Source organism: Hippopotamus amphibius, chromosome 2 (genome assembly GCF_030028045.1).
Source record: "Hippopotamus amphibius kiboko isolate mHipAmp2 chromosome 2, mHipAmp2.hap2, whole genome shotgun sequence".
Lineage (NCBI taxonomy): Eukaryota > Metazoa > Chordata > Mammalia > Artiodactyla > Hippopotamidae > Hippopotamus > Hippopotamus amphibius.
Genome location: NC_080187.1, coordinates 230,572,453 through 230,583,080, shown reverse-complemented (window position 1 = coordinate 230,583,080; position 10,628 = coordinate 230,572,453). Strand labels below are relative to the sequence as shown.

The 10,628-nt window shown below is 47.2% G+C and overlaps 1 protein-coding gene across 7 annotated transcripts in view; it reads left to right on the top strand.

Annotated features, from left to right (window-relative positions):
* The first annotated feature begins 767 nt into the window (after positions 1-767).
* DDHD1 (DDHD domain containing 1) overlaps positions 768-10,628 on the top strand; it is a 94,207-nt gene continuing 84,346 nt past the window's right edge. For all 7 annotated transcript variants that reach the window (XM_057723953.1, XM_057723950.1, XM_057723954.1 and 4 more), the window contains exon 1: positions 768-1,608. In XM_057723953.1, the coding sequence (XP_057579936.1) occupies positions 876-1,608 (733 nt within the window). In that variant the 5' untranslated portion in view covers positions 768-875. The remainder of the gene's footprint in view (positions 1,609-10,628) is intronic.

Here is a 10,628-nt window from a genome sequence, read left to right as displayed (position 1 = left end):
GAACCGGGTTTTCTGGCTCTCAACCCAGCGATGTGCCCGCAACAGCCGGGCCATGCCCTGCTCCCGGTCCACGCCGACGGCGCCCGCTGCGCGTGGGAGAGGTGGACACACGCGCTCGGGCTCCGCCGGGGGCCGCGGGCACAGGGCACGGGCGGGGAGCCCAGCAGCGACGCGGGGCGGAGGCGCGGCCGCGGGCCGGCGGGGGTGACGCCGCCTCAGGGCCCGGGGGCCGCGCGGGGTGCCTTCGCTCGGGCCGGCCGCTCGGGAGGAACCCGAACCCGGCGCCGGGTGAGGCCCCAGGGCAGCGCCGGGACCACCCCCTCCCGAGGGCCCTGCGGACGCGAGGCTACGCCGTGGGGCTCACGACCCGGACCGCGAGGAGGGGTCGGGCGAAGCGGGTCCGCCCCCGGGCTCTGACCCGCGGAAGGGCGGGGCCCGGCCGCAGCGGCGCGGCGGGAGGACGCGAGAGCGGCTCAGGGGGGCCGTGGAGCCGGGCGAGGACCCCGCTCCCGCCGCAGGCCGGCCGGCAGGCGCGGGAGCCGGTGGGGCGGGGCTGGGGCGGGGCTTCCGGGCGGCGCGCGCGCGCGGCCGGCGGGGCGGGGCCGGGGGCAGGGCGGGGGCCAAGCACCGCCTCCGCCGGGCTGCGTGACAATGGGGTGCGCGGCGGGACGCGGCTGCGGCGGCCGCCAGCCGTGGGCGCGTGGGCGGGGCGTGGGCGGGGCGTGGGGCGGGGCGGGGAGGCGGAGCTGCCGCCGCGACGCCGCCGCCGCCGCAGCCGGGTCGGGATTTGAAAGATTAAAACTCCCGGCGGCGAGCGCGGCGGCGCGTGTGAGGCGGCCGCGCGGGGGCCGAGCAGCCGGCGGCGTCTCCACAGCATGAGCTACCCGGGCGCCGGCTCTCCGCGGAGCCCCGAGCCTAACGGCGGCGGCTTCGAGCGCCTGCCCGGCGGGGACCCGGGCGACGACGCGGCGGGCCTGGCGCTGCTGCGCGGGGAGCCCGGGCTGCGCCTGACGCCGGGCGCCGAGGACCACGGCCGCCGCCCGGCGCTGGAGCCGCGCCTGAGGGACGAGCCCTGCGGCCGCCGCTCGGCCGGGCCGGCGCCGCCGCGGCGCTGCTACCGCGAGGGCGAGGGCGAGCGCGAGGGCGGCGGGCCCGCGGCGCCGGGCGCGGGGGGCGCGGGGGGCGGCGGGCCGGCGGAGAGGAAGCGCACGCGGCTGGGCGGCGCGGCCGCGCGGCCCCGCTACGAGGTGGTGACGGAGCTGGGCCCGGAGGAGGTGCGCTGGTTCTACCGCGAGGACAGGAAGGCCTGGAAGCCCTTCATCGGCTACGACTCGCTGCGCATCGAGCTGGCCTTCCGAGCCCTGCCGCCGGCCCCGGACGGCCGCCCGGCGCGCGCCCCGGCCTCCGGCCCCGCGGACGACGACGGCGGCGACGACGACGACGACGGGGACGACGACGACGGGGACCGCGGCTGCGGCTTGTGCCCGCGCCGGGCGGGGCGCGCGCGCGCGCTGGAGGAGCTGGGGCGCGTGGAGCGGGTGTGTGTGCGCGGCGGCCTCTACGAGGTGGATGTGACCGAAGGAGAGTGCTACCCGGTGTACTGGAACCGTGAGTAGCCGGCCGGGGCGCCAGGGACGACGGGGGACGGAGCCCGCCTGGGGTCGGCGGGGGAGCGGGCTGCCGGGGCGGCGCCTCCCGGGTGGGCCGGCGGCTGCTGCGGGGCCGTCGCCCGGAGCTGGTCCGGGAACGGGTGCCCGGCCCGAAAGGTGTGCTCTCCTGACCCTGCCTGAGCTTTGTCCGCCCCGGCACCTGATTCGGTCTCACTTGCCCCGAACTGCCTGTGGTTTACGTGCCCGTCTGCCCTCTGGGTTGGGAATGTTTGCGAGGACCTGAATCTGAATCAGCGGTTCACTGGTGGACTTGGGAAAAGAGAGGTAACCCCTGGCGGGGAGGCAGAGGAGATGGGCTGTTCCCACCCGGCGAGAAGGGAGAGGAGATGGGCTGTTCCCACCTGGGGAGAAGGCAGAGGAGATAGGCTGTTCCCACCTGGCGAGAAGGGAGAGATCATAGGCTGTTCCCACCTGGCAAGAAGTCAGAGGAGATAGGCTCTTCCCACCCGGCGAGAAGGCAGAGGAGATGGGCTTTTCCCACCTGGGGAGAAGGGAGAGGACATAGGCTGTTCCCACCTGGGGAGAAGGGAGAGGACATAGGCTGTTCCCACCTGGCGAGAAGGCAGAGGAGATGGGCTGTTCCCACCTGGCGAGAAGGCAGAGGAGATGGGCTGTTCCCACCCGGGGAGAAGGCAGAGGAGATGGGCTGTTCCCCCCCGGCGAGAAGGCAGAGGACATGGGCTGTTCCCACCCGGCGAGAAGGGAGAGGAGATGGGCTGTTCCCACCTGGGGAGAAGGCAGAGGAGATGGGCTGTTCCCACCAGGTGCGCTCGGGAGGGCTGGAAAGCACTGCTCGGAGCACTTGAGGCGAGCGGGGTCCGCTCACTCTGTGCGGGGTACTCGTTGTCTCTCTCAGCTCCTTGTTTACATGTTTTCATTTTTGCCTCTTAACCTGGAAAGGTTACAAGGCTCATGCCTTGGTTTTCTCATCTGTAAAGTAGAGATTATTGCATCTACCTCGTAGGGTTGTTGTGGAGATTAAATGAGGTAATATACCTAAGGGCCTTGAACCTGGGCTTGGTACACACGTGATGTTCGCGTTAACAGCACGACCTTATTCATTAGACAACACAATTAGGTTTGTAATTAGATTATGGGAGGAAGGCCATCAGAAACATCTGCCGTTGTATGTAGTAAATGTTTTATATATATGTACCTATATATAATAGATATTCTGTAGTAACAGAAGCTGTTGGCGCCAGTAACCTGTAATGTATAGCTATAATTTTTATGGGCCCAGTGCCCTAGCTCAGATGTCTTCCTTGACTGTCACTAGCCTTAGGCCTTCCATACATCTTACAACAGTCTGCCTTGTATTATTTGTATATATTGATGACTTAGCTTCCTTTCTGTATGTTTAGCATCTTATGGGTAAAGTTCATCACCTTTATCTTCATATTCTCATAGGGACTAGTGCAGAAAATATTTTTAAAAATAGGTATTGAATTGTATAAGTGATTCTAATAATGTTAAAACATTCATACGTTAAACATAAGTCACTAAGATAGCAATTACAACATGTATCAAATCACCAAATAAACACAACAGGAAATTCAATTTCTTACTGCTCTTTAAGATGACATTGAAGGCATTTGTTACCACTTTCACAAGGCCAGATTCATATGAGACATGTCACATCGCTCACTCCTTTTGATTATAAGCTCACTGAGGACAGGATATGCTTGTATTCACCCATTGATTCGTTTTTTAAATTTTTACCAGTATTTGTCTGCGGATCACACTATACTCTTGTGAAGGCAACAGGGAAGGTGAAAAAAAGGATAATCCTTACCCTTGAGACGCTTCCCATTAAGTCTTATCTTAAGGTGACCTAGACAATGTGATAGATTTTTTTTTTCCCTTTGAAGATAGAAGCACAAGGACTTAGTGGAGTCAGAAAGTTGGATAAAATGCAGGGCATCCTTGGAGAGGGGCCTGGAAACCGAGAGATGAATCCTACCCTTAGATCAACTGAAGTGTATTCACCTAGGCTAGTGTGTGCTGCTTTGGTTTATGATAAGATTGTTAATGCTTACATAGTGCTTGGCCATCTACAAAGTGGTTTTTCACATTCGTATTTCATAGTGATAGCAAATGAATGCTAATGTTCTTTATATGAAGAAATGGGCTCAGTGAAATTAATGAACTTGTCCAAGATCACTCAGCTAGAAAGTGGTAAAGCAGTTCATAGTCTAGTGGAGGAATACAGTGCAGTGTCCAAAGAGCATCTGACCCACCTAAGGATGAGGATATCAGAAAAGCTTCTCAGATAATGTGAGACTGAGTCCTGAAGGATGAATTTAATCAAACAGAAGAACCGGGGAGGTGGAGAGAAATGCATTCCAGCCATATGGAGTAACATATACAGGGATACAGAAACGTGAAACTGCATGGCACTTTGAGGAAATTAGGGCTATACCTGCAGGCGTCAAAACACACCGTAAGTTTGGGATTTGAGCACCACAGAGATGGAGGTGTTAGGTCAGGGGTGGGAGGAGACTGTGAAGGGAGCTCCTGCCTGTGAATGGTGCATTTGGGAGAGGAGCTGGAAGAGGAAGAGGGTGGGTATGCAGTGCTAAGGAGTTTGGACTTTACCCTGTGAGTATCAGAGAACCAAACACTTGAAGGTTCTCTGTTACTTAGATGGTTAGTGACAACACAGAGGTTGAATTGGACAGTTGGAGAATATAATTAGAATGCTAGTGTCATAAATCGAGAAACAGTAACAGCGTACAAAAATTAACCTGAAAGGAAAAGTGGACTTAGTCTTCTCAAATCTTCTTTCCTAAATCAGATCACCAATAGCCCAGTTATAGCTTATAAATTAATTTTTGTTTTTTGACATAACAGCAACACCTATTTTGACTCCATTTTAGCATTTTCTAGTTTTCTGCAAGATACAATCCTGTGGGTGTCCCAAGCCTTTGTATGAGTTGCAGTGAAAATATAATAATGCTTTTTGTCCATAATTTACTGCTTCTCACAAAATCCCATGTAACTTTGTTCTAATTGGTTCTTCAGGTCTCTTTGTATTACATAAGTTTTCACACAGTCTCCGGACAGTTCAGTCCTAGTATGGTCTCTTCAGCCTTTCTTCAAATGGAAGGACTCTTATGAACTTTGCAGCTTTTGACCTTCCTCTTTTTTACTTTTCTTTTTAAATCTTTCTGGAAACTTTCTGAATAGTGGTAACGAAAGGTTAAAAAACAGTTCAGTAAGTTCCTGCATAGCATGGTGGTAGGGTTCCAGTGACTTTCATGACCTAATTGAGTACACTTTATCTGGGTATTGAAGTCAATAAGTTAGCTATGCCTGGTATAAAAGAAAGATGTTAATTTAATTTATATTTGCTCTTCCTTTTGAACTCTTACTAACAGATAAAATTTGAACCAATTTAGAGTATGTGAATTGGAAGGGGAACAGAATTTTTGTCTACCATAGCTAGACCAATTTTACTACCTATGAAAAAAGTATTAATTATAGGAAGCTTATGTTTGTTTTTGACTGCTTAGATATTTTTCTGAGCCATGTGGACATTTTAGATAAAAACTGATCATTGCTGAGTAATGGCTCAGTGAACTCCCTTGTGCCGTGTGTTTTACCTAAGCTGCCTGTGGCCACCTTATAGGCTTGTTTTGAGAATTATTATATATAACATGCTTAGAACAATGGTGGCACAAAATGCTAGGTGTTAACTATATCTGTGTGGATCTCAGAAAACAAGGTACCTTACTTGTAGAAGCTCACATGAAAGTTAATAAGACTGGGTACTCAAATTGTTGAGTACCCAGGGTTTGTGTCACTGGCCTTTACCTCATCACAGGTGAGATGTTTGTCAAGAATAATAGCAAGAAAGTGGACAAAACATTTAGTAGTAGCTATGGGAAGGCATTTGGAACATTATAGAAATATTTGATAAGTTAAGAATAGTTTTAAAGCAATTCCAGTAGCAGTGATATGTGCAGTGTTCACTAGGGATTATGTAATATCCATTCATTGACTAAATTAAGTTATTTAATTGACCAGATATTTATATGAGTGTGTACTTTCCAGAAGCAGTCATTAATTATAAGCCACAGCTTCCCTCACTCCCGCCCTTCCCCCATTTGTGTACTTCTAAGGCCTATGTGCATTAGTATAATTCTAAACCATTTGCAGTCTCAAACACTTCAGAAATTAATCAGTCTTCATGATACATTGAAGAGAAAATATTATTATCCCCCCAAAACTGGAAAATATTATCCCAATAAAAAGGTAGAAAAATTAGGTCTTTTTCTGCAAGTACCCGAATTGTATGTTTATTAACTTGGCATAGCTGTAACCATCTCTTAGGTTTTTCATTCAAGGGTTAATAACCTTAATAAGTAATAATCCTTTATGAAGCACAAGGCATCATGGGAGAGTATTACAGTCCAAGCTGGTAGAAAGTACTCTTTCTTGATCAGTTTCTGCCTCTAATAAAGCAGAACTATAGGGACTAGAGATGCCTGACTCTGAAAACCTTGGAGACTTTTATCTTACTCTTTTTAGCTGCATTATCTCCCACTAGCTCAGCCTGGAAAGCAGCCTTGGGCTGCCCTGGAATTCTGACTGTTCAGGTTTCAGAACCCTGGCAGAAATCTTCTGAGAGTGCCACTCCAGATCAAGCCTGTATTTTTCAGAGATGTACGGATACAGCACAAAGATGTGAATGACTAGTGGGTGACTTGTATGGAGGACAGGACTTCGCACTACCTGCCCAAAGCATTCAGGACTTTTCTTTCCCTTTGCATGGTTCCATTAGTTTAAAAACTGATCTAATATCAGTTTTTGGTCCACTTTGTGTATGGCTCAAACGTGATAATGCATGTTGTGCAGGTTACTTTATATAAATGTTCAGAGTGATTAGTATGTTTTTCTTTCCTACATCTGTCATCACCCTCTTTTTTTTCCCCTTTCCTCCTTTACTATTTTGCCACAAAAAATAAAAGACTTTTTCTACTCTTACCTCTTCCAAATTTTATTTCCTGGGCTTTTATCTTCACATTACACCCTATAATTTCTGCTTTGCTGAGATCTTTGATGTCTGAAACCCTAGGGCTGATTCTTTTCTGTAGAGAACAAGGAAAACCTGGATAAGCTGTGCTGGTCACAGACTCCTCTGAGAATCACGGTCATTGGGTGTGAAAAGTAGGGGGATAAAAAGGAGAGAGGGAAATGTGGAATGTGTTCACAGGCAGCCCAAGATGAAGATTACTGGCAGAAGAGATAGGGAGGTAGGCAGTTCTAGAATCCCTGATTGTTGGGGAATCTGATCCAAGACCTTTATCTTTGCATGAGTCTGATGAAATTTAAACTGTGCACGTTACCAAGAAGAACTTCAACACTAATGAAAGGTATAGATACCTTCTTCTTCTTTTGCCGCGATACATTCCTGAAAGCTAGGTTAAAAAAGTGAAACAAGCGGAGCTGGGAAAATTGGACAGCTACATGTAAAAGAATGAAATTAGAACACTTCCTAACAACATATACAAAAATAAACTCAAAATGAGTTAAAGGCCTAAATGTAAAGCCAGACACTATAAAACTCTTCAAGGAAAACACAGGCAGAACACTCTATGACATACATCAAAGCAAGATCCTTTTTGACCCATCTCCTAGAATCATGGAAATAAAATCAAGAATAAACAAATGGGACCTAATGAAACTTAAAAACTTTTGCACAGCGAAAGAAACCATAAACAAGAAGACAACCCTCAGAATGGGAGAAAATATTTGCCAAGGAAGCAACGGACAAAGGGTTAATCTCCAAAATATATAAGCAGCTCATGCAGCTTAACACCGAAAAAGGAAATAACCCAGTCTACAAATGGGCAGAAGACCTAAACAGACATTTCTTCAAAGCAGACATGCAGATGGCCAACAAACACATGAAAAGATGCTCAACACCACTAATCATCAGAGAAGTGCAAGTCAAAGCCACAATGAAGTATCATCTCACACTGGTCAGAATGGCCATCATCAAAAAATCTAGAAACAATAAATGTTGGAGAGGGTGTGGAGAAAAGGGAACTCTCCTGCACTGTTGGTGGGAATGTAAGTTGGTACAGCCACTATGGAAAACAGTATGGAGGTTCCTTAAAAAACTAAAATGGAACTGCCATATGACCCAGCAATCCCACTCCTGAGCATATACTCTTGAGAAAACCATAATCCCAAAAGAAACATGTACCACAGTGTTCATTGCAGCACTATTTACAATAGCCAGGACATGGAAGCAACCTAAGTGCCCATCAACAGAGGAGTGGATAAAGAAGATGTGGCACATATATACAATGGAGTATTACTCAGCCATAAGAGGAGTGAAATTGAGTTATTTGTAGTGCGGTGGACGGACCTAGAGTCTGTCATACAGAGCAAAATAAGCCAGAAAGAGAAAAACAGATACCACATGCTAACTCATATATATTGAATCTAAAGAAAAAAAAAATGGTACTTACGAACCCAGTGACAGGTCAAGAATAAAGATGGAGATATAGAGAACAGACTTGAGGACATGGGGTGGGGGTGGAGGGGAAGCTGGGACAAAGTGAAAGAGTAGCATTGACATACATACTACCAAATGTGGAATAGATAGCTAGTGGGAAGCTGCTGCATAACACAGGGAGATCAACTTGATGATGGGTGATAACTTAGAGGGCTGGGATGGGAAGGAGTCACGGGAGGGAGGGGATATGGGGATATATGTATAAATACAGTTGATTCACTTTGTGGTACAGCAGTAATTGGCACAGCAGTGTAAGGCAATTATATTCCAATAAAGAGCTAAATGTGTGTGTGTGTGTGTGTATATATATATATAGTAAAATGAGGGAAAACATTTTTATTGCCACTATATATAAACCTACAGTTCTACTCCTTTGACTTTGTCTTGGTAAAGGGAAATCGTGCCTACAAAGGTGTTGAATCACTAACAAAAGAGTGGATTCATGGGATGAAAAGCGTAATACAGATACTTTTTTATATCATATAAGAGTAATTCTATGTTACATACTGCTTTCTAATTTTGCCAGATTACCATATAAGAAGAATAAACTATACAATCATTAATATTTGTTCTAATATCTTGTTACATTTAACGATGTCTAAATAATTTTATAATCATACTTGTATGTTCAAATAAACTTTCTTGACTGACTGTTGGGGGCAAGGCCACCCTTTGGAAATTACAGTGTTATTAGTATTTCTGTACCCGAGGACCTCAGATATCTGGACACACGATATAGGACAAAGAACTGGATGCACTGTGGTAAAACATAAAGTTCTAAATCATATGCTGTGGAAGGAGTTGCAAAAATAACTTTAGGTGATGCACAGGCAGTGGAGTTGGAATTACTTCTGAACCTTGATATACATAGTTAAATGCAGTCCCACCTTGTATTTTACTATTTATTACAGATGATCAACTTTCAGTTCATACATTATTTTCTTCTCATTCTATAGAATTGCTTATAGGTAGGCCCAGAGTATCCTGTTTCTACCTGATTCACCCACATAGATCTTCAGAAAAATTTACATTTTAACAACTGATATATACTTTAGTGTTAAGTACCCCCAAGTTTGTTTATGCTTTGGAAAATGAAATCTTTGGTGTGAATCGAAAGATATTGGAAGGAGAGTCTACTTGAAAGAGATGGTGGAGGACCACTCGGCCTGAAGGAAACACAGTACACTGCTCAAGCACTTTCCATGGCGCTGGCTGTTCCACACTGGCTCTCCACTGCCGAAATGAACCTGTATGTATGGCTGGCACTGAATGAGGCAGGTGTACGTGTCTTTGATGTTTACGAATAGATTCTTGCTTTTGCTCGGCATTTTCCTCGCATAGCTACCACACTTACTCTTGTTAAGATTAGCACCACTACCCATGTTTCTGCTCTTTGCCTTTTACTAGAAAAAAATTGGGACCTTGTATTTTAGAATATCTTTGAACATAGTTGCAGTTCTTTGACATGCTTACTATTTAGCCTCATATTATTTTGTGTAAAATACATTATCTGTTAGACTTTTTTGATGGTGGAGAAGGGTGTAACTGTACCTCATATATAGTGAATGTCCCTAATCGTAGAATACTGTATTGAATTATTAGAATTGTGATTGCCTGCCAGGATTCTGTCTTTATACACATACCTAGTACCCATCAAAGTGTATGGTAAATCACAACATAACATTTGTTTTCAGATCAACTCTTTCCCTGCCTCAGCATATCAGTTCCATCTCTGCCACCTCTGTTTCAGTTCGCACTGGTTTTTCTAGAGAGGCAGCACTGCGCAGTGACTATGAATGTTAACAACCACCGGAGGCAGACTGGGTCCAAATCCCAGCTCTTTTGTGTACCGTCTGTGTCACTTTGGCAACTTAAACGCTCTCTGTTTCTTCTTCTGTAAAATGTGGATAACAGTACCTACCTCCTAGAATTGTAATAAATAAATTAAAATATTTGAAGATCTTGAAACCTCCCATAGCAAATAGTAAGTTATATGTAACAGCTGTTTTTATTTCTTCATTTTCCTGCCTCTTCTATCCTTTCAAATTTGCAACTCACTTGACATTCTTGGCTCTCAACTCTCCTGTTTCAAAGTGTAGTCTCTTTGCTGACATAGCAGTTTCTTGGCCTCCTATCTTGATAATCATCTCTGAGGAACAGCCCTAGAACCCCTATAACTGTGCCTTCTCTTTTGAGAAACTGTGACTGATTTTTGCCTAAGTCTTTCAGGACCCAGAAGGAGCTGTACTCTTGAGTCTTCCTGGCTTGGACCTCAGACAAGTGCACCAGTCATTCTCTTGGAAAGCTACTGCCTATAGTAAAGGAAGAATTCTTTCCCATAAAAGCATTCTATATTCTTAAGCATCTGCTATTTTTTAGTGTGCAGATCGTGTCACCAGGTGTAGGGAGTGCTGAGTCCACCCCAAAAGCTC